General features: G+C 45.1%; 1 protein-coding gene across 1 annotated transcript; it reads left to right on the top strand.

Annotated features, from left to right (window-relative positions):
- The first annotated feature begins 7,945 nt into the window (after positions 1-7,945).
- Positions 7,946-24,053, top strand: LOC118779799 (matrix remodeling-associated protein 8-like). Its single transcript, XM_036532065.1, has 10 exons — positions 7,946-8,152; positions 14,641-14,667; positions 15,266-15,565; positions 15,920-16,021; positions 16,298-16,753; positions 22,396-22,554; positions 23,009-23,039; positions 23,327-23,403; positions 23,511-23,588; positions 23,832-24,053. Exons 1-10 carry the CDS (start codon positions 8,101-8,103, stop codon positions 23,855-23,857), a joined length of 1,308 nt encoding a protein of 435 aa, XP_036387958.1. The 5' UTR covers positions 7,946-8,100; the 3' UTR covers positions 23,858-24,053.
- The last annotated feature ends 1,051 nt before the right edge of the window (positions 24,054-25,104 follow it).

Here is a 25,104-nt window from a genome sequence, read left to right on the forward strand (position 1 = left end):
GAAGGGAGGGACCAGGGAGATGAATTGTTTGCACTTTGTAGCAGTAAGGGGGTGTGAAGTTGGACACTGAAGGAGACTGGAAAGTGAGAAAGACAGAACTACAAGCCCCAAAGTGACTGAGCAAATGTGTGGGAGAGAGAGAGAGAAAGAGAGCGAGCGAGAGAGGCCGCCCACGTCTATTCCAGAAAAGACTTCCAACCCTGACCGGGCCATGACTTTTGACCCCTGAGGACACCACTGCCCATGGGAAAAAATCAAAAGGGGAGGGTTAGACGCACACATTGGTGATGTGGGCGAAAAAGGACCACACAAGAAAAAAATGACTACAAAAAAAAAAAAACAACATTATAAACCTATAGCACCTTGGATTTCTTTTGTGTTCTTTGCTTCCCCCTGTGCTGTTTTAGAGAAAATACAAAAAATGCACAATAGTATCTTAAATGAGTGTTAAGAAGAAACAATAACTGGTGGGAAGGACTTGCCACATAAAAAAGAGTGCACTCCTTACATGTATGTGCACGCACCTGCGTGTGTGTGTGTGTGTGTATGTGCACGCACCTGCGTGTGTGTGTGTGTGTGTGTGCATGCACCTGCGTGTGTGTGTGTGTGTGTGTATGTGCACGCACCTGTGTGTGTGTGTGTGTGTGTGTGTGTGTGTGTGTGTGTGTGTGTGTATGTGCACGCACCTGCGTGTGTGTGTGTGTGTGTGTGTGTTTGTGTGTGTGTGGTAGAGAGAGGGAGAGATGGAGAAAGAGAGAAGAAGAGAAATATATTTGCCTGAGCACTCACAGTCTGACTGAACCTGATGGGAGCCTGGTTATCTCTGGAGTACGCCAACGCTGCCATGTTGCCGCAAAGTACTGCAGGAATGCTCCATAGCTATCTAGGTGACAAGTGTACTATCTAGAGCAATGTGTAACATCAGGATGGATTTATATGCCATGCAATACCACTCTGCATAACCAGGTTTCTGCCTCAGTCACTTCCTGCTGTAATTAGCAATGGGTGTGGAAGGCTCGCCACCTCCTGGCAGCCATGTGCTGGCAATCATTGATTGATTTGAACCATTATTCTCTGCCACAGAGAACAACAACAGTCAAAGTGAGAGAACAACACTTTGATTGGTTCAAATCTAAGTCTAACCTGACTAGCTCATTGATTGCATTTGATAGATCCACCCACTAAATCCTCCATCCTCCTTGAAGTCCACTCACCCATGTATTTAAAACACAGCCTTGCTAAAACTCACTATTGTGTTCCGTTGTGTTGGTTGATTATTGCAGCAAGTGCAAGTCATCCTGGTTTTAAAATGGGAGCAGTGGGACACTAGGAGCTTAGCTGCTCTTTGAAACCACGTCAACAGAGAAAGAGCTGAAATTGTGCTGTGGAGTTATTGCAGGAAGGTAACTTTATATTATCCGACATTCCACTAAACACAGGCTTGGCTAACTCCATCCTGGCGAGAGACGGGTTAGAGGTGGAGCGTTGGTTTTAGCATTCCCAATCAGAGGAAGCCAGGAACACAACCAAGAGCAAACGCATGCTCTTTAAAGGGTCTGACATGCATTTTAAAGGATTGGCGTTTGCGGACAGTGACCTAACGTTTGGTTTGGGTTTGCGACTAACGCGAGGTGGAACGGGGGAGACTGTGACGAGGTAGACGGCTGAGAGCCTTTCGTGAGCTGTGGCCCTTCTGAACTTGAACATTTCTTGGGGTTTATTTTGAGGTGGTTGCCAGATCTGTCATGTCGCTAACAGTATTACAGCTCATTTCTGTTTCTGCAAAGCTTTGTTTAACTGTTCAGGACTGTAGTCCAACTGTATCAAAAGGCAACGCAGTTATGGAGACCAAACACTTGAGTCAGAACAGGCACTCTGCCTGGCTGAATTCAAGGACCTGCTGCCTCCTTGTGGATAATGTAGGAATTACATAACCTTGAAACCTTGAAAATGACTTGAGCTTACAGTAAGGGGGTGATTGAATCCGGCAGCCAAGCAGTATTGCATTGACTTTCAACGATTGATTTGAGGCATTGGTGTTTATGTTTTTACCATGTCAACCTGATGTTTAAAAAAATGACGTGACTTATAAGTGCCAGTGTCTTCAATTCAGATGTTGAAGTTAAAGCCAAAGTGTTTTGCAGCTGGGTTAAATGGTCTCAAAAATATGTTTTCTTTTGAAAATCTATGTAATGGCAGGGACAGAGACACATGCTACACAAGGCCTATATGGTCTGGTTGAATTACAGCTTGTTATACTGAAAGGATCCTTTTAATTTACCCTTTGTAATGTTTCCCAAATCTAATAGGTTAAAACCTGTTTTCTCATTGTTTTGTGTATGTGTCATATTTATTGAGCTTGCTTCGTTTTATATGAAATATATGGTTTGTATTATTTGGATACATGCATTTGTGACATCTTCTTAGTACATATGCGTTGTCTCATTGTGACGCGTTTGATTCAAATGTTCGGTCATAATCACAAATCTGCTTTGAAAACAAAGAAATTGCTTACCCCTGGCTGGAATGTCTCAATCTTAAATTAAAGAAACGTTCCACAGTTCATGTATAGCGCCTTGTAATGGTCTGTGCCTTAACAACCTTTATTCTTGCCAACAGTGCGCTTGCCTTGTGCAAAAGTCTACCTTCAAATTTTCCATTGGTTTAACTATATCGATTCAACTGCATTGTCATGAATTCTGTTATAGCACCCCCATAGTGAATGGAGAACAGCATATTTATGAAACAAATCTGAATGATGTTATGGTAAAAAATTAGCATCTTGAAAGGGACTAAATATTTAGAACAATGATTATGATGATTACAATGATCATAAAACTGAATTAGACTATGAAAAAACTGCAGCTGGATACATTTTTTTTACTGCCTTTGGTTCTGGAAACTCGTACATTTTCTCTTGACATTCTTTATTAACTTCCTTATAATCACATGGTCAAAAGTATGGTCATGGAGCATGTCTTCAGTGCAGACCAGTTAACAGCCCATTAAACCATCACTGATAAGACACTTCCAGTGAGATGTGCTTTATTTTTAGCAATCACAGTACACTCCTCACTTACTCAGGAAATTTACTTGACCAAAAGAATCAGCTAGAAATGTAGCAGACATTAAGGCAAGACTATGATGTGGGAGAAGTTAGGAGTCAATTCATCAGTGTAACAGACACAGCGAGATTCAGATCCATAACTGCTGGGTCCCGAGTCTTGTGCTCTATCTTCTGCTGCTCATATAAATCACCCAAAGCATACCAACCAGCTGTGCTGTTCCCTCGCTAATAAAGCATAATAATAGATTTTATTTGTTAAGCACTCTGCTGCAGGCAAAGCTCTGTGATGCATAAAAAAGGAGCTGTGTATAAAAGATGAAAGACCAGGGTCTGCTAGCAGACAGCAGGAAGTTACTAGTGACTCATAAAAGGACATTTTGCTCAGACCTATGAATGGACTCACTCCCATAATTCCTTGGACCACAGGGCGTCCTGGTTTTCACAGAAAACGGCATGTTCAGGGACCTTTGCCCTGAAAGTGGTATAAAAACTGCAAACATTCATGATTCCAATCTGATGAATTTATTGCCTTGTATCATACTAATTCATCATGCGAAAAGCTAATATTTCTGTGACCTTAACAACTATGAAAGAAGTTATCCATGGTGTGCAAAATTATACCCTTGAAAGCATGCGTTCACAAGAGCTGTTCTTGTATGTTATGCCCAATGCCTTCATACATCTCAGCTGTCATCAGTGGAGTCACGGCCAGAGAACAAGCTTTGTTTGGTTCACTGGTGGTTTTTCTAGTCAGCAGCACTTTGTAGCATTAATTGAATCCCTCTGTGATTCCGGATGCTGGCGTGTTACGGGCTGGGCCGGGCTCTGACTCTCCGGCCCATGCTGGCTGCCATTGTGGCTTCTCTTCCTGCTGACTCAGAGCCTCGGTCTGGCTGCTGTGACACTCTGGGATGGTGCTGCTGCGGATCTGAATGCCTGCTGGTCTGGTAGGAGTCCCAGTGGGATGGGGTGGGCCACTCCCGAGATCGTTAACAAACAATACTGGGGCAACACAGGCTAATCCAGTCTTTTTCTCTCTCTCTCTCTCTCTCTCTCTCTCTCTCTCTCTCTCTCTCTCTCTCTCTCTCTCTCTCTCTCTCTCTCACACACACACACACACACACACACACACACACTCACACACACACACACACACACACTCACGCACACAGACATACACGTACATTCTCCCTCTGGCCCGCTCACTCTGCCTCACTCGTTCTCTCTCACACACATGCACACACTCACTTTCACACTGTCACTCTCACTCACTCTCTTACAAACACACGCATACACTCTCTCCCTCTCTTTCTCCCTTTCTCTCTCTCATGCACACGCACACGCATACACACACACACACACACAGTGTGTTTAACCACACTTGCAGTATTGATGGAACACAGACACAAGCCACACTTCACAGTTTCAGGAAAGATTCCACATGAATTATTATTGTTATGAATTATTGCATACCATCTTAGGTTCAATATCCTCCTAAAACTGGATTTCTCACAAGCCACACCTTTGTTTTTTCCGAAACCATTTTTTTTTTTTTTTTTTTTTTTTTTTTTACAAAAAGACATGCAGTTCCATAAAAGACTCGCTAGATGGAAGCAAAGTTCAGTTTTTCCCCAGAGTACTGCAGCCTATCTGCACTGCCACAGTCTAAAATGTTCTTACAACAGGTGATGTCATAGACAACAACTCTTTCCACCCTTACTTTTTCCTGCTTATTTGAGAAATCACTTTCAAGATAAAATATCAAAAGGGGGCACAACAAACTAGCAGCAATGCATAAGGTTACTCTAAGACTATGACAATCCATACACATATATACATGTATATATTTCATTTTACATTTGACATGAGGGGGAGGCGATGGACTGGCTATCTTGACTAACATACACTGCAGTTCAGCTGGTGATCGGGATAACCTCCCCTCTCTCATGGTCATTATGCTGTAACAGCATTCAAAATTTCAAAGGACCAAACGATGGCATTTTTTATCACAGCACTTAATGAATTTATAACTTCCCCTTCATGATCACTTCAGGGGCTCTGAGGGGTGACAAGTTGGCCAACCACTTTTTTTCTGCTGTACTGGTAAGAATTGCTTTACCATTTCAGTTATATAGTTACATATATATATGTATTCATGCGTATGTGTCAATGTTACATTGTATAATATGTCTGGGATAAGCCTTTGTGCTGAATGGGCAAATAATCATACTTGTAATAATACTATCATTACTGTTAATAATGATGCTAATGTTAACAATAAAAATAATAGCGGCAACAGCCATTTTTATGATAATGTTTAACATACCGGAAAAGAGTACGGACTCTCTTCCTGCTGTTGACTGCCTTTCCCACATGTCCTTGCTGCCCTGCTGAAGTTGCACTAGCAATCATGTCTCAGATTATTACATTATTACTTATGTAGTTATAATTATTTACATTTCACTCCTGTGTTATTAGTTCACGTCCTAAAATGAGATCAGTTTGTTTATGATTGGCAGTGTTAACACAACATCATAAACAATCAGCTTCACCACACTGAAGTACGACGTGCCCATAGACAGGAATGCCACTTCACTGCAACCTTTTGCCCAATCAGTTATCATTTAATCTTTCCTAAATATGAGAAACGGCAGGCACTCTCCAGGGTCTGGGACTGCCTTGGTGGATCCCCTTGTTAGTTGCCACCTGTTGGTAAAAGTAGAGTGCTGCCGTTCACTTTGGGGGGTTGCCTTTCACTCGGCCAATGAGTTAGTGAGTGATAGAGTGAGTGAGCGACACAGCTGCTCTGTTGCTGCTTAATTGCGGCCAGAAAACAAACACTGCTGGTTTACTCCAGCACCTTCAGGCCAGGTTCCTGAGTCCTGGGAACAGAGGGGCGATTGTTCTCCCAGACGCTTCTGAGACGCAGCGCGAGCTGAGTCTGCAAACAGGCCACCTCTTCCCGCTGCCTCCCGGGGGCCTATAAATACCCGCCCGCTTCGGTCTGGGCCAGGCGAGGCCGCCTTTGTCTCCTGGCACAATGGGAGCACCGCTGAGATCCCCGTTGGAAAGCTGAGCCCGCGGCGGGGGGTTAGGGCGCGGAGAGGAGGTCTGCCCCTGCTAACAGCCTCCCGTCACAGAGACCTGCGTGTTAGTCCCTCCCACCCTCTTTAAGGTAACAAATCCAGGAAGAGACCAGAGGACTACACTGGCTTATTATTGGGCTTACCCTTCTTTTTTAGCAGGCCCTGAGGGCGGCTGGAAAATAGAGCTGTAAACCAGATCTCACATTAGATCCCACTGTATTTCACATATGAATTTTCCTCACAGTGGAGGCCAGGTATTTTTAGAACTGCTTTTTTATCACAGACAAGCCTTGTTAGATTAAAACTGGTTTGAAAGGCTGTAGGTTTCATAGGTTTCACTCCACGAGTTTAGTCACTGGGTTCCTTGTCTTGACGAAACGGAAGCACTGGACCCCCCTCCTCCCCATTCATCTGGTCTGTGTCATCCCCCCAGACTGCATGACCCTCTGAATCTCATTCAAGTAATATTACAGTTTTGGAAATCCTGCAGGACTGTTCCTTAATTGGACCTCTTCTGTACTTCTGCAAATAGGCCAATGGTTTCAATCTTGACCTTTAGAAAAGCAGTCAAAACAACCACAAGGCAAATGTTCTCTCTCCTAACCAAAACTGCTGGGAAATGCTTCAAAAAATGTATTCTTGACTGTGTGTGCCAATGTCTCCTTTTTAAAAGAGAGCATATATCAAAAGCAATGAGGGGCAACGACAAAGTCAAATAAACCACTCTCTAGTGGTAAGTGCAGCAGGTGGTCATCCATGATGTCATTTCATCCCTTTTTAGTTTGTGCAGTTATTTTTGCACTGGTAAATATGTGCATAATGTCCATCCGGGACGGGGTTTAACTGTATTTTTATCTCAAGGCCGTCACTGTGTTCATGTTGGTAAATTGCCCCTGACCTTTGAATGGGCGCTGTGCTGGAAGTCCCTGTACGTACAGTTACCCTTGTGAGAAGCAGGAATCAAGAAAAATATCCGCAATGAGGAAAATACCCGCTAAAATCTTGTCTCGAGATGGGGGGCAAACCGCTACCCTGACACGAGGTTACCAGCAGAACCAGTCAACAAAGGAGAGCCGCGAAAGAAGAAAACGCCTTCTCAGAGGAAAATATGCTGGAGGGATTGGGGAGACCAGACTGGAGAGGATCCAAATTGGGCAAAACTTCTCAGCGCACTGCATTCCTCTGAAGGGGATATTAAAACCGTGCACAAACTACGAGGTGAGGGGGTGGGGCAGCCTAATTATTTGTATTCCCACAGAAATGTGTCTGTTGTTTTCTGTAACGGTATGGCAATTTACAAATTACATTTAAGACGTGATTGAGCCCACGTTCTGAACGGGAAATGCAATTTGTTATTAATGCACAGCCTTGAAGGGGCTGTACTGAAGCCATTTGATGAATATAAGCAGTATCCAATACTGTTTTTAATGGAAACTCACATTTCAAAGACAGTGTACGTGTATCTTTCAGTGGGCTACAATATCTCCATGCGAAACAGGCGTGGACAACTTTTATCGAAGTGATTTCTTTCACTTGGTAACATGCTTCTTAAAGTGTTTTCAAGCTGTCTTTTAAACAGACATTTGAAAGAAATGTGGACGTGAAGTTCAAAGCTGTAACACAGCGTTGAGTGAAAAGTACAGGACCGCAGAAACGGGTGGGTTGGAGGGGGTGAGGCAGAGTGCAGCGGTGGAGTTGAATTACACCGGCTTGGGGGTCCGTGCGGGTGGAGTCAGGGGATGTCCCGCAGTTAGACAGAGGCAGGTCGACACAGTGCTGCTGTTGTTGCGGGTCGACTAACAGCTGGTCTGTACGCGCCCGATCCCGTCTCCTGAGAGTCACTGTGCCGACCTACACACCTCCAAGGCAGGTGTACCGCGGTCCTGTTCGGCTGTAAACTTCTCTACAAGTTACTGTGCTTTGTTCCAGCCAAAAAACTGATCGGATATGGAGACTGCAAGAGTGCATATAATTACACGCATACTCCTGCTGTTTCAAAGTGAGTATTTATACCGCAACAATCAGTCTTTAATTACTGCAATCGAGTGTGTATTTGCTGGCTCAGATTTTCTATATCGGTGATATAGATACAGATTTTCTATATAAGTGACTTTGCGCAAATTCTTTATAAGCATATTTACAAATGCATTGTGTTTTGTTAAAATTAAAATCAAAAACAAATTTGTATTGTAAAATATATTCATATATGTGTGTGTTATGTGAAATACTTGTTTTCGTCCAGTGGCAAAATGTTGTGAAAAACACTTCTACTAACAGTTTCTGAATGTCGAGAGCCTCGACCTGGTTCTGACTTGTTGGACTCTGCATGTCTGAGTTTATCCCAGAAAGTACTAATGGAAGCAACCGGACTTCCAAAGCAGCTGCGCAACACTGCAGAAATATCGCGGTCTCTCAATATTCATCGGTCAAAAGCGGGTTGAAATCATGGCCTGTGTTTCCTTTGGCTTGACTCCGAATTACACTTACCTGTTTGTTTTGATAGGCTACGAGTCCGCCTGGCGCTAGATACATTAGAGGGGGGTGGTAGGCTGGGGACTTTAGGGATGGTCGCAGTTGAGGTCACCGGGCCAGTGGAGCGGGTGAACAGTAGTAACGCAGCGGAACCGCGCACCAGCTGAACGAGATCGGCACGCGAGGCTCTCGCTGTCCTCTCTGCAGCGCATTGCGTTTAGACCTAAGAATCTTCACAACAAGACTTCTTGATGGTTTTTCAAGCTGCGTCTCCTCACCGCACTCCAGCTGCAGACCTGAATGTCATAACCAGCTGTCGCTACAGTGGGAGAGGGCTTGACGGGTTGTCAGTTTTGATAGATCTGAGAATGAGTCCGGCAATAACTTCAGTGCCCCAGAGGAACATGATCGGCCAAGATTTACAGGATTTGTGGCAAGCGAAATCAAGTAGTCATTGTTTTTGCGCAGTTCTTCTGAGAAAGCTGGCTGGCTGTAACAGACGTCAAATAACATAACACGCCCTGCTCCATTTCTTGCATAGGTTACGTCATTGTTTTTGTCTTATTATTTTTGCGCATATCTATAGTTATTACATTTGTAGACTTTACCAACAGACTGACATCATTCATGAAGGCTTTATACCGAAACAATTGAATGTTTCTTAAAAACAAAATGTTAATCTGTTATGAGTGTGGGGAGGGTAAGAGCCGAGGAAGCGAGGCACGGTGTCTGGTTGTTAATGAGCCAGTAGGTCGGCGCGCTGTTCTCCGGGGGCTTTATAGAAATGTGTTTTGAGTTAGAGGAGGGGGCGGTGGGCGAATCACAGAGGGGATCTGCTTAGAGAGGGTTGTGATTAGACACGTCGCTCTCGTGGGGCTGGTCGTAAACTACAGAGTGATTCTTGTGTGATTCATTACGAGGGGATGGGCGCGGTGAGCCGCTACTGTTATTTGCACCGTCAGGAGTTTACCAAATTGCGGGGGAGAGGAAATTGAGAGAGGCAGAGAGGGAGAGGAGGGAGAGGCAGAGAAAGAAAAACTGTGGAGGAGACGAGCGCGAGAGCAGGACAGCTCGAGGGGTGACAAACGACACAAACAGCAACTGACAGCAGATATTTAGAAACATCTGCAGCTGTAGAGAATACCGCGAAGAATAAAGTGATGACATATTTTGGGGGAAAAAGGCTGGCAAGAGGAGAGATTGGATGAAGAGAAGCAGAGTCATAAAGAAGAGGAAATGCATGATTTGTCTGCAGAGCAGTTAGGTCGGTCACGGATGAAGAGCTGACACAGCACTCTTTGCACCATCAGATCAGAGAGCTGCTAAGAGTTCATGCCGACACCCAGACTGGCAAAAAGTTGCAGTTTAGGGAGAGCTGCGCTGCTCCAGGGCAGTGTTGCCGTGGTGTAAGGCTGCTGCAAAAAAGCCTGCTCAGCAAAACAGGGGAGGCAAACAGAACAGAGCGTGACTGACTCCAGAACCGCAAGTGTCAACACAGCCCTCCACCCCAGGCACACAGACTCACCCCGGGGACAGGCGGCCTCTCATTGGTCCCTTGCGTGTAGGTGCCCGGCACAGCTTTGCGCCCCAGGACAGAGATTTAGCCTTTACAGAGACTCCGTGATTGGTTCTGCGATTATGGGTGTTGTTTTTTTCTGCACTCCCAGCAGACGGATGGGGGAGATGCGTGCATGTGTGTGTGTGTGCGTGTGCTTTTGCGAGTGTGAGCGTGTGAGCGCATGTACACGTGGACCCGCGTCTTGGCCGAGTGCTTCCTCAGCACATTCCGGCACTGTGTCTCATGCAAGCACTTTCACTCAGGTGTCAGTGTGTCACCCTCAAGCCGACACACTCAGCACTGAGTAATTCTTCGCTCCTTTTTGGGGGATTTTGTAATGACCTTCAGGACTGGCTTTTTGGCCGTCTCCCATGATTCCACTGTGATGTGATGCCAAGATGCCTCTTTTTTCTGCTTTCTCAAACCCCTGTGTGGACACTGTGCCGTGCTTAGCAAACCATGAGTCATTGTGCCAGGAAGAGCTCTTTTCTCTGCTTGGCACTGCTTAACTTCTCAGTGCAGTCGTGAGGATAAGGACTACCTGCACCATTTGGTTGATGGACTCTTGGCACTAGCGTTTGATGCCTATGACAGGTAGCTCAGTGGACTTCAATGGACTTCAATGTCCAAATGCACTGGTGTTCAGGTTACATTTACCTGTACCATAATGCACCAGAAACTGCCTTGCTAGACCTGTATCACGCTATGTTAAATAGTAGCTATTGACTCCAAAACATTTCCAGATCCACTTTACAATAACAATTTGTTAATTATATCACCTTTTGTCTCTTAATAGTGACACTGCAGGCTAAGCATTTAGGTGATAGGTGTTAACATTTAGGTGCAGTTAAATAAAAGCAAATAATTGTACATAACAGGGAACCATGCTACAAAAAGGACGCAGAAGGTTAGCCTGTGAGTTGCACATGCTGGAATGGAGCATGCGGTGCAGGACAGTAATCATGGATGGTGGATCCCCAGTTGAACGAACAGTAGTTACTGCATGTGTGGCAGCCCTAAAAGTAGTTGTTAGGTTTTTCAGCTGTTCTGCAGTCATTGAGTGTGCATGCAGAAGAGCAAAGAGCAGATTAAAGGATGTGCATTTTACAAGGGCTTTTTCCCCTATGAGAACCTGCTCCTTGATTTGAAGTGAGTCATCTGTGGTGCGGTAGGGTTACTCAGACTGCCTCAGTGAGCTTAGGGAAAGGCCTGCTTTTTTTTACTTGCCGTGGGTCACGTGCCCAAACTGTCAGCGATCATGACACTCCCAGTGTTATGCGGTATGAAGGTTACAGGCATAATCTGTTTGCAAAATAAGGGTCAACTACGTCAACATTTTTTCCCTTCTGCAAAAACCTCTAAGGATATGGTACTCTGTGGTTGGCGATCTCCTGGGATGGGAAGAGCTAACCATGGGGTCAGTGGATTTACACCTCTGACTTTCCCATGGTGGGTAATACAGAGGGGTGTCACATCTGTGGGCATTCTGGTGGTTAGAGACATTCTAATGAATCAGCCCCTCCTAGCTTTTGAACACTGAAACAGGAATCTGACTCAACATTTGTAAGCAAAAATACAAATACTTATCCAATCAAGAACATTTTTCTACAATAGCGTGTGCAAAAATCCCCCTTTTGTTTACATGTAGTAATGACACATGTTTATTTAATATGAAGTGAGTCTCATCTTTTCCCTTCCACTAGGGAAATTCCACTGACGTGCAACATCGCCCCAAAGCAGATTGTCTTATTTTCATTCGCCACTTTTAATTGTAGTTCCATGGAACTAGTCAATACAGGTCAGTGTAAAAAACAAACAGTGTCTCCTTTTCGTTGTGTATACAGAAGGTATTGTTTGCTTCTGGAAAAGGTAGTCTCTCTTCTCCGTCACATCTTCAGGAGAGATCATAAAGTTTAGTGGCTGTTTTGTCAGGCGTTCTCTTCCATTGGTTCCAAACACACACCTACATTGGCCAAATGTAGTTTAAATGTGCCCTGGCTGTATTTAGTACAACATATACAACTCTACCGACCCCACCTCACCTACAAACTGCTAGAAATAGAAATGGCCTTATAAGATTGGCCAACTTCAAGTGTACCAGTTCACACATGCATGGAGCCAATAAGCCCTCTTCCTCACTGCTGAACCCGGGTCAGTCTGGTCCGAACCCCCAGATGAATGAGATAGGCGTACGGGGATTTTGTATAGTGGAGGATGGCGTAAGCACAGCAGACAAAAACAGGCATGCTGTATTTTTAATTCCAAATAAACTGAGGTCTGAGAGCGGGTAGGAACTGGCTGTTTGTGCCGTGAATCACTCCGCAGTGGCTTAGGAGTTGAAAAACACTCTGCGGAAAAAGATCAGCCTCACAGTGCATCAGTGTCTCGACAGTGGATTTCCCAAACTGACTACCACTGAGTGACTTATGTGACCATTGTAACACACACACACGTGTGCACAGGTATACATAGATTCGTATGGAGATGTTGAAGTTATAGATTGACTCTTGATGGTTTATTCCATGCGGTGAGCAAAGCTACCATTAACTTCATTTTGCAAAAGGAAAGTGTGCAGTAGACAGGACTAATGATGCATCTTGACAGTGTTGATGCAGGCTAATAAGCCCTGGCTGCATTTTTGCCACATCAGTACTGACTTGACAGAAACCAGCTGAGGATGAATGGGGACTCTGTGCACTTTGTGTCTTTGTGTTGACCCTCTTGCACATAGCAGTCCTGTCCCAGACGTAACGGTATGTGTAAACGTCTGAGTTTGGAATCCTCCTTTATTCTTTCCCTTCCTCCCGTCCTACCTTGCTTTCCTTCTGTCCTTGCATCCCCCTTCTCTCTTTCTCTCTCCCTCTCCCTCTCTCTCTCTCTCTCTCTGTCTGTGGCTGCCACAGTGGCACAGCTGTCTGGCACAGCTGTGCTGATGTCGTAATTATGCTGCTCTAACAAGGAGCGTGCAATTAATTGAGCACATGTTGAACAGGCACAGATTTAACCACAGGATAGCCAATCAGCATATGCAAGGAGTAGGAAAGGTGACCACAGGCCTGGGGTCAGCTCAGGACAGATATAGAGTAACTTCGCATCTGCAACCCCTTCTCCAAATACAGGGTGGAGTCAGGCCCGGCACTGTGGGGGTGCTTAGGGGTGCATACGGACCTCAGTGCACCCCCAGTTGTTTCCTTTTAACCCGATGTCTACATATAGTATTTATTACGTTTTTTTTAAGATGTGACTTTTTGTGCCCGCCCGTGGATTGCAGTTGCACCCCTCTGTATTTTTTCCTGGTGACGGGCCTGGGAGGAGTTGACCTGAGATACGATCCGGTACTCTCTGCCCTTGAAAACACATCTAAGATCAGTTTGTCAACCCCCGATCCTAATATAGACAGTGTATTGTGAAATTTTTATTCTCATCCAGGATCAGTTTCTAAGAGCAGTACCTACACATATCCTCAGCTTGCCCCCTCAGCTTCCCTTAAAAACAAATCATGTACCATAAGCGCTCAACCTCGCAAGACGTTATTCAACTGAAAAAATACAACACAGAAAGCCAGATGTTACAGTATCACATCTGGAATCTTGTCAATTTTCCAGGAGACTGCTGTACTGTATATGCTTAGATGTAATTTTCCCTTCTCAAAAAGCAATGTATGTCAGCACACGGTATTGCAACCTGCAATTTTATGTATACAGTGTGTTGTAGAACACTTTTTAAAACTGGTCATTCCTTTATTATGTTCTAGAGAAATAAGACCACAAACATGAAATGTTAAATAATTGTTAATTGTTTTGTAATATATGGTGTCTATTTCAACATAGATAAGATATTCTTCATATTTGCACTCTATATTACATCATTTTTACATCAGCTTGGGTAGGACCGTGTGTTCTGTTTTGACGCCCACATTCAATTCAACCGACAAGCACTTTACTTTGTCTAATACATTTAACAAAGTTAATTTTCTTTAAATCATACGCATTTCACCTTATTTTAGCCATTGTCATCATGTTGTGTAGCCCATAATGTTGTTAACATAATTAGTCTTACTTAATTACTTACTAAAAGGTAAGTTAAAGCCAAAAGGGGTTAGGTAGATTGAATGTGGGTCTTATTTGGCTAACAATCTATGGGCCCTTTCTGAATAAAAATATGTAGGTATGTACTCATTTTGAAGATGAAAGTGACCCCAGTGAATCTAAACAATGTATGTCAGTCTTAATGATACTATACTGTCATAAACAATCACAACAAGTCTTAGGTGCAAGTCTCAAGCAAGCACCTGTGTGAGCAGTCCATAGTGAGGCAGGAGCACATGCCTGAGTGCCCACCGTCATTCTGAGACCCCAGGCTGTGCACTGCATCCCTGGAATGCATCCTGAGTCGGACTGTCCCTTGTGTACACACACATGAGTGCTTATAAGTCTTTTTGCTTCTTTCCTTTTCAGTTGCTGTCGCCTTCCTGTGCGCAGTCGGTAAGTTTAAATATTGTAAACTGCAATTGCATTTCTGCCCTGCCGTCCTAATCCAGTAAACACATTTGATTCATTTTCTTTATAGCGTCAGTGTAGAATAGGCTAAAGCAGGACTGTTGGGATGCATATAGTGAATCCTGAAGTAAACTCACGCTGGAAAATCAAATAATATCAAAAAGGTGGTATTTGTCGAATGCATTTCTTTTGTAGTGCTTGGTACGCAACATACAAGGGAGACATACAACACAGTAACATGATTTTACTGGAATGAGCATGAGAAATATCCAGGACATCTGGGTCAGTTTAAAGTGAAAACAGTCCCAGTAATAGGTCTCATATTTGGGCAGTTACTGTACATTCCAGAAAGATAAGGAGGATTTGCCTATGCTCCAGTACTGGGCCATTTATCCAGCATACCTGTGTAGAGAGTGCTTTCTTTATTTTTATTAACAAACTCCATGTCAAAAAAAGAGTGTTTCGTTCTCACTTTGCGTAATTGTAAGATAGATGCTGCTTGCATAATCACCAACTAACAATTTAGTGCTCACTGTAAGTCAATGCCATGACCTGAGAATGTGAGTTTTTGTGTGTCCCTCAGTTTCAGGGCAGAACGGGGAGAGCGTGGTGGTGGGAGAGTTCAACATTAGTGCCCCTGCAGGCTCGGAGGCCGTACTGCAGTGCCACAGCCAGCGCATGGTGTGGACCCAGGACCGGCTGAAGGACCGGCAGCGCGTGGTCCACTGGGACCTGTTCCGGAGTGCGCCAGACTACTCCATGGAGCGGGTGCTGGACATGTTCTCGGCTGGTGACCAGCGCATCTATAACGGCTACAACAAGGGCCGTGTCAGCATGCCCATGACTGCCTTCAATGACGGCAACTTCTCCCTGGTCATTAAGGGTAATCCTGTCTCAGCCTATTGGACCACATTAACTAGCATTCCTGTTGTCCTGCCCTGACTGTCACTGATAGGATAGCGTGCTATTCAGTTCATGATTACCAATCAGTTAACTGCAACACCAATCTGTCAATGTTGAGTGCTGGTTTGGGAAAAATGGAACCTACCCAGAGAGTTGTGTGCAAATCTTGAGTATGTTGCAGGTATCATATTTAATCCGATTTGCCCCTGTAAATATACACCAGTAAAAATGGACAATGTATGAAGACTTAAGCTGTGTCAGTTACCACGGGAAGCAAACTGCCGATAATCGAATCATTTTTGCCTTGGTGTTCATGCTTTTCTGCTCTGTGCAGATGTGGCCATGAGTGACAGGGGCATCTACTCCTGCAACCTGCACCACCACTACTGCCACCTGTACGAAACCATCAAAGTGCAGCTCAACGTCACCAAGTCACGTAAGCACTGACCCCGCCCCCTTCATTCCATAGGTCTCCCATGACACCCTGGAGAGTTCTGCCATATTGGTTCATTCCCTTTCTTTGCTGGTGTCTGCCTTTAAGACTCCTCTCTATCCTTCATATTTGATCCTTTTAATGTCCTTTCATGATGGACGATGAATTCATCTTTAAATACTGAGCGTGAAACTACAAGCAGGACAGATTTCTTGCAGGTTTTTCCACAGTGAATTGTAACTGTATTGTAAATGGTGTTTCTCCTCCTCCTCTGCGCAGCCCGTAAGGAGCGGCGCTTCTGGGACGGGGAGAAGGCTGTGTTCGTGGTGCTGGTGGGCAGCACGGTGGTCCTGCCGTGCGTGAACCGCCACCCGGTGTGGACGGAGGCCCACAGGGAGGAGGAGCAGCAGGTGGTGCACTGGGACCGGCAGCTGCCGGGCGTGCGGCACGACCGCGCAGACCGCCTCATCGACCTGTACGCGTCCGGCGAGCGCCGGCAGTACGGCCCGCTCTTCCTCCGCCGCAAGATGAACATCTCGGGCGAGGCCTTCTCGCTGGGCGACTTCTCGCTCATCATCTCCGACCTGCGCCCGCCGGACGAGGGCGTGTACTCCTGCCACCTGCACCACCACTACTGCGGCCTGCACGAGAGGCGCATCTTCCACGTCAGCGTGGGGCCCCCCCTGGTCCCCGACCAGTCCCCGGCTCCCCGCCTCCTCCCCCAGGACGACCCAAGTAAGAGACCCCTTCATGTGTGCACCCCTTCCTTTCTTCCTCATACTTTTACAGGATGAGCCTTTTCATTTAGAGGCCAGTGTGTCAGCTGGACTTCCAGCAAGAAACACTGAACTACTCTGGTGCCTACAGTGGTAGGCTTCTCACCTCACAAGGGTCTGAATGGAGGCTGTTGGCTCAGGGAAATGATGTCAGACTCATGTGCAGTACCCTACAGTAAACTCAAAACACGACTGCTCTCTGTCCTTCATTACTCTGCTCTCCTCTTTGTGTGATGTTTACTCTCTATTCATTTTCCTTTTGTTTTGTCTTGGTTTCCCCCCCCTTCCTGGGGGACCCTTCCTTTATCTGTGTGTCTCAGCCTCTTAGTTTTCCTTTTTCCTCAGATCGCCATCTGAGTAGAGGAGGAGTGGGGGGATGGGGTGCGCGGGGTGCGGGCCAAGAATAGTTTGCGGTTGTTACTGGATTTCATTTATATATGTTTTGTTATGCATTCCTTCCCACAATGTCAGCATGTTTCTGAGCCAGACCGAGTAGGCCCCCACCCCCCCTTCCGAAACCCCCCCTCCCACTGCCCAACAGAACACAGAACACAGAGGAAGAGAGGGGAGGGGGAACGCTCTATTTTCGTTGTGGTGTCTCTGGTCACGGCTCCTACACCCCATACCGATAAATCACAATCCCTTACCAGTGCGTTTACTGTGCTCCTCGTTGCTAAACTCCGTCTTTCAGTCCGTTCAGATCGAGTCTTTCTCTTTGTATTTCTCCCCCTGCATCCCTGGGCAGGCCGATGATCAGATAGCTGCGTCTGTTTGATGCGTGGCAGGGGAAAAAGGGGGAGATTTAGGGATTGTGTTCTTTGGATCAGGGAGAGAGAAAAAAAGAAGGAGGTAGGGCATGCCTTCTTGGATTGTGTGAGAGGAAAGGCAGAAATATGGCGGGGGGGGGGGGGGGGGGGATCTGCTGAAAAACCGCTAATGGTGAAGTCTGGGGAAGTAGCATTGGTTTCATTGGAAAGGTTTCTCATTTTTGTCCTATTGAGAAATGGCTATGTTTCTTGGAGCCAGAATTTCATATATCTCAGAGGAGCAAGAGAGGAGGAAGAAGGACAGAGAGGGAGAGTGAGTGAGAAAGAAAGCAAAAAGACCCTAGGCTCATTTCATTAGGAGGGGAAGAGAGGAAACGCTTCCTGTGTTTTCAGAGGTACTTAAAACTTGAATTTAACATGTTGTTGTAGAGATAATGATGCATTCATGAAAGAAAATCAGGATTCAATCTCAGAGTTGCCTCCTTGAATTTGGATCGGTAATTTTTCTTTCTTTCTGTCTTTCTTTCTTTTTGAAGAACTGAATCCTTTGTTATCATGACCTGGTCCTACTTCTTGTTGACTTTGGCCCAGTAGACTCTTACAGTACAGCATGCAATAACACACTGAATAATATATAAAATATGTTTAGGTTAAGTTTATCTTAAAATTAAACTATCATACCCTTACTCTACTGAGTGTAAAGAGCAAAGTAAGTTATAAACACTCTCTCACTCCCTCTCTTACTCTCACTCCCTCTCTCACTCCCTCTCTCACTATCTCCCCGTCTCCCACACACACACACCCTATCTCTCTCTTTCTCTCTCTCTTGTCCTCTCCCTCTCGTTCTATCTCACATCTGACCTGGCCATCCTCCATCTACACTACCCATTGACATTTCACTTTATTTGTTGACCCTAGTTGGTTGATGTGAAAGACTTTAAGGCCTTGCCATGTTTTGAGCAGTTCCTCAACCACCCTCTCATGTGTGAACATATGAACACCTTCATGAACACACTGTAGGTAATGCTGGTTATGATAAACAGAAATACTAATACTGCTCAAACAACTACAATGCCTAGGTAAAATGCGTGAACAGCTGCAAACGTGTAGGTACGGAGTGCGGCAAAGAGCGAGAAAAATCATAAACAGACTGGCCAGCTGTCTCGCTCTCTCTCCCTCCCTCCTTCCCTCTCACTCTTCCTCCCTCCCTCTCACTCTGCCTCCCTCTCTCTTTCTCTCTCCCTTTGGGTTTGGAGCTGCCAGTTGTTTATCGACAGGAAAAGGAAGCTGCCTACAGCTGTTTTGCATCTGGCCAGCTGTAACATGAAAGAAAAATGCGAGACAGAGTTTGTGTGAGATTTGTGTCGTCTCTCCCCCTTTTGCAAAAAATGCTGGCCGTCTTCTCGGTCTGGTTTTTGTAAGGAGTGACTGGATCTGCCTAGTTCAAAGTCTCTCATAAAGAGTTTCAGGCAAGAGTTCTGGTACTGTGCAAAGGAATTACAGGCGAAAGATCCACGGATTTCTACTTTTCAAAATAGCTAGAGGTGGCTCTTCCCTGTGCCTTTGAATGTGACATATTGGATTACTTACACCTGTAAACATTGAGATTTAGCACGTGTCTGTGTTCAGGTTTTATAGTGTTTGTCTTCTCAGATGTGTGGGGAACATTGTGTCCCTGACTGTCTCATCAGAGGTGCTTCGCTTCCTTCATTGCGGTGGGCAGAATTATGGGAACTGTCAATAGTCTCTCTGTGTGGAGGGTGCTTGAGCTCTGAAGGAAGTGAAATGGGGGCCAAGCCAGAGGAATGGAGTCACCCGCGTGCTTGGTGGTCGAGGACACCTCACACAATGTCTGTGCTTTGTCTCTGTCAATGGTCACGCCCTCATCTCCAAGCCCAGAGCGTCAGGGCCCATCCAGCGGCGACTCCTACTTCCTGGCAGCCGTCACCCCGGCCAAGTCTACTTCTCCAGTTTCGCCCCTGCCAGAGCGCATCCTTCATACTCAGCCAGTCGCATGCTAGTCCCTGCAGTCTGTGACTCCCCAGCCAGGCCTCGCCCCCCCCTCTCCTCTCTGGCCCCTCATTGGTGGAACAAGTGACCCACCCCACTCAGGGTAGCTGAGTCACTCACCTCCTCCTGGTGCCAGCTAAAGATGCACCTCTTCAGACCGTACCCATATGGTTGTCTTTAAGACTTAACGTAGTCATAGTGGTGCGTCATGATGATAAACACCAGTTTGTTTTTGTTTTTGCACTTGAATGTAAACTGAACTCTGCTTGCCTTCGATTCCTCCTGGAGTGGTTTTCATTACTGTGCTGCTTAATGTTTAGCACTCATAACTACTGTGGGTTGCCCTGGTTAAGTACACAAAGAATTAACAGTAATGATGATAATAATAACAGCAATATTAACTATAATAATATATAAGACATAAATGGCAGCAGAAATATTTTAATACATAACACATACTTTGATGTAAAAAAAATTGTATTCAATATCTGAATATGTATCAGGTTGCTAGGTGGTCAAGGAAATTCAGCAGGTCACTTGCTTTTTTTTTTTTTTTTTGAAGTGACAGCAGGTCACTTGCTTAACTGAAAGTTTGTCCGGAGAATGCCAGGGGATGGTAGTTGATTGAAGGCACTGCCTATGGACTGCCTATGGCTGGCCCTGTAGGAACATGGTGGCCTAGCAGGCTTTCAGCACCAGCCACTGTGATTGTCTGTGGTTTCAAGGCACAGCAGGCAATGATGGTGATCAGGGTAACCAGAGAGAGGCCAGCTGATTATAATGATTACAGGAGCCTCCAACAGTTAGGGGGGCAGTGACAATCATGTCTTTGTGGTTGTATTGCCATGCCCTTAAATTACCATACCGTGAAGGGGGTGTAAATTCATGAGTGTGGTGTGAAGGTGCAGATTGCTGACCATGTTAATTATATAGAAGGGCAACAGCTTAGAGTCTACTAGATGCGCCTTCCCTTGCTCCTCTAGAAAACAACTGGATGTGAGAAGATCTTAAGTAAAATCAACCCAAAAAGTTGCTTGAATGTATGAGAACAGAAAAACCATACAAAAGTGTTCATTTGGACATACAGTACCAAGCATTTGTAAACAAGCTTTGTGAAGGGCAGGGCATGCGTGGTGTATCCAACTAACGATGGTCCCGGGGTTTCAGCACTTAAACTTTTTCCATAAAACAAAACAATTTTTCAGCTGTCAGACTGATGTACATGTTAACTGTTGGTTGTCAGGGGTTTTAAAATGTTGTTTGCTACATCTCAAGCCTTTGCTGTTTGTTCAATCTGCTCCAAAGTGCTTTAATGGTGTCAGCCAGTAGTAATAAATTTGAGCTCTGGCCTGTGGGTCTTTAAAGTGATGGGTAGCCGCAAGGCGTTGACACAGACTGACTCATCTAAAACACCTCCCTCATGAAAGTGCGGTCGTTACTGTGGTTATTCTGCGGTCGACCGCCCACAACACGTTCCTGCCATTGTCTGCCCTCAGTTAGTAAATTTTGCAGACCGGGAAAGCAACGTCTCACCTCTGTAAAGTCCATTCTTCTCGATTCGTCTCTCACCCCTCTTTCCTCTCCGTTCCTCCAGCCACCACTGCACAGTCCACTTTTCCCTCTCTGAAAAGTGGCCGAGCTTCGCTTGCATCTCGGTTAAACGGCCCCCTCCCCGTTCTTTGATGTGTACGTCCCTCGCGAGCCAGGGCCGTGACATCACTTCCTGCCAGCTGCGGGTCGACCCATCAGCTGTTTACTGCCGAGGAAGGGAAGCAGTGAGGAAGGGTCACAGAGAAGGTTCGGGAGAGAAAGCCTGGTTTTTTAAACAAGCTGATCAGCCAGCACTTTTGGAGAGAGAAAGCCCTAACCAGCGCAGTCCAAAAAGCCACAGAAGAACCTCCCCCCTTCTTTCTTTTCGTCCCCCTCCTCCTTGCCTGCGCTGTGTTTTTCTGCCAGGAAAAATAAATCGCTGCATGACTTCAGGTCTGGAACTCATTCCGGCTCAAAAACACTTGGATGGCGCGCTGTGGCTCCTCCTTGACTGGCAGACATAAAATAGGGCTGGATGAGACAGGCATGGGCGGCTCAGGCCCTCAAACCCAGCAGAAGAGCACAGAAGCCAGAGAGCCTCTCCACAGCTGTTTGGCCTCTGCTTTAGCAGCACTTTGAGTGGATGATGTAAGAGAGGCTTATCCATCTTTGTTCCCAGGGGAGATCTTTTGTCCTTTCTTTTTCTACTCTAATGATAGACTAAGGAACTTTCCAATTAAGCACTGGAAAAAAATGGAAAAATGAAAATGAAACATCCCTATGAACCTTAGGTGGTTTTAGCATAATTACAGGCTCAGTCAGAGTTGCCTTGAGGAGCAGATCTAAATATTTTATCACACTAATTCAATGAACCTGAATTCAGCACATAGTGCATCAAAAATATTTCTTTGGGAAACTGTTTGATGTACCTCCACCATTGCAAAGGACATCTGCTTACTGTGTGCATGGTACACTACACCAAGCATTTCCCTGCGTTTCAAATTCAAATCCTTACTGTCCTTCTTACATTGAGCTAACAATTGTTTATGCCCTATAAGATAAATATTGCATACTTACTTTAATGTCAAGTTTTAACATTTTTCAGCAAATGATCCTATCTACGTACAAGGCCAGACAGGAACTCTGAAGCCGTCTCATAACCTTACCGTGGTATTCTAGTCACTCTATAACATTTCTGGAAGGCTGTCAAGATGTAATAGCCTATAGCCTGGGTAGGATGCCTGATCAGACTGGTACTGATGCAGTGACCTCTTGTTGTCCACTTTCTTCTCAGACACCAACATGGTGGAGGTGCCACGTGTCATCAATGTCATCCTGCCTGAGCATCGAGGTCACTTCCTGCAGCAGGTCGGCTACATCCTGGCCACTCTCCTCCTCCTGGCCCTCATTGCCATCGCTGTCATCCTGTTCAGCCGTCGCTGCAGGAAGAGAGGTGTGTGTCGTATCTGCCTGTCTGTCTGCTGAGAAAACAGCATGTTTCTTTATGGTCATCCACTTCAGTATCTGCCTCAATGCTGAATTCCTGTAAAAAGGTTCTAAGAGTGTGTGTGTGTGTGTGTGTGTGTGTGTGTGTGTGTGTGTGTGTGTGTGTGTGTGTGTGTTTGTTGGGGGGGTTCAGAAGGTTTAAAGTGTTTGGCTGGATGTCTCAAACCATTTACTGTAAACACCAGCTCTGTAAACCCGTTTACTTGGTGTGTGTTCAGTGTCAGTGTATCTAAGCACTTTCCCTTACCTTCAATATACTTACTGACTCCAACCAATATGTTCTGAAAATCACTGTCAAGTTTCAAATACATATGCATGGTAAATAATCGCTGCATGGTAAACTACAGATATTTCTCTTACAGGACAGCCCTTTAATAAATGTGCGTGCGTTTGTATTTCAGGGCTGGAGTATGACCTGCGCAGATCTGAACGGTGAGCAGATCCCTCTGTTACTCAACACAAATACGACCCCAACACCTCTGGGTCCCCAGCTTACACACTGAGGAGGACCTGGTGTGAACCTGGGGCAGATTCTGTAGTGGCAAATTAGAGTCAACATTGTATTCATTCCATCATTTATTATTTTTCATAACGTGTCTGAGCGGTGCTTTGGTGCCCCATTCTCTGTAGGATCATCAGTAGGGTTTGCATGAGTTGCGTTAATGCGCGCCACAGTGCATCCTACTAAACGGCCCTGCTCTGTGTGTCTGGTTATGCAGGGGGAACGTGACCTCCAATGACTTCGAGATGGGCGTCACGGAGCTGAAGATGTGCAACCAGGAGGAAATGAGGCTGGGTGAGCAGTGCGCATGGGGCCCTCACGGTCCTTCAGCTGAGCCAAATTTATACTGACCGATTAGTCTGGCTCACGTTAACCCTAACCTGTGCTTCCCTCTGTTGCAGACTACAAAAACAACATCCTGAAGGAGAAGGCAGAGATGTCAAAGCTGCCGTCCCCGAAAGTCATCGACCTGGACAAAGGTATTGAAACTGCAGTCCTTAATACAGAATTTACAATGCAGCTTTAGCAAGGACTTTAATTTAACAACTTTTCCCACACCATACTGTACATCTTAAATAATAATTGCTGGGTACACCATGGATAACTTGTCTGAAAACAGCCCTAGGTGTACTTTAATTGGTTAGAAATATATACACTCACAAAAGCCTTACTTGATTTTTCTCTCTCTCTCTCCTGCTCTCTCTCTCTTTCTCTCTTTGCAGAGATGGAGAAAAAGGCGTGGAAGTGAGGGACTGCATGCCGCTGGCTGGCCCAGGGCACACAAAGAGAGAGGAGGAGTAAAAGAGAAGGGAGGGAATGGAGGGATGTGTGGAGGAAGGAGGAGTGTAAGGAGAGAGGGGAGAGTCCTAACTTCACTGCTTCAGAGCCCGTGGCACCAGCTGTGTGACCACGCCCACCTTTTGACGGCTGCTGCGCTGATTCGCTGCAGGGATGGCGGTGGCTTCCTCCAGAACAATTTAGCCTTCACTGAGCTATCATCACAAGCCTCACGCTTCTGTCAATATATGGTCAAATATGAAGTCCAGAAGATAAGGAAAGCATATTTAATAAATGGAAATAATTAATATATATATTTTAATTGATGTATTCACATATTTAATACATGGTAATAATGACCATAGAATATGATCACAGAATATATTGATTATCGTCGTTTTCATATATGAAATCTTACTCATATGTTTTAAATTTTATTATATAATATTCTGGATGGAATTTGACATTGTATGTAATTTTTCTAATATATTTCCTGAGCTCTGGATTTATATTTTAGCATATATTGCTTTTTCCTATCATTGTAAGCGAGCTGCATGAGGGACATTGTTCATCTTGGATGCAGGTGGGTTGCAGTTTAGCCACCAATGCTATAGGGCTCATCCATCTTAATAGGATCCATTGGACCTATCTGTTTAATTTCATATACTGTAGCTAGTTTCTGGAGCAAAGCAGCAATCTGTAATCAACAGTGTGCTTTATAATCAAAGGACGCATCTAGTTTGTCAACACTGATTATCTTTGAATAACCTATGATATAATTAGTTTCTCTGGGTGTCTATCATTTACCCTTTGAGCCTTTTGACTATATTCACAGTGGCTGCTGTTTACATATTTTCCTTTGCCTGGACAGATTTTGACAGGCTTTTGTTCATGTCACATATAGAAGTTTCGCAAATGGCTGCCTGCGTCTGTAAATATCTGATTTGCCTCATGACAGTTACACATACATGCTGTGTGATAGTGATGGGATAGCAAAGCCATTTCTAAAATTAAGATTGCAGTGCCTCATCCCAGGTAGTGTTTATATTCTGTAAGATATTTTTAGCTTAAAAAGTCTGAATGTTGTTATAGGACCAATCAAAATGCACCTTGTTCAAGGCTCAGGAGTCAAACCAGCAGCCTTGTGGTCAAAAGCCCAGTTCCATAACCACTATGCCACACAGTAGATTGACAGCACAGCTGCTGATAAAACAGTGA

Source organism: Megalops cyprinoides, chromosome 6, assembly GCF_013368585.1.
Source record: "Megalops cyprinoides isolate fMegCyp1 chromosome 6, fMegCyp1.pri, whole genome shotgun sequence".
Lineage (NCBI taxonomy): Eukaryota > Metazoa > Chordata > Actinopteri > Elopiformes > Megalopidae > Megalops > Megalops cyprinoides.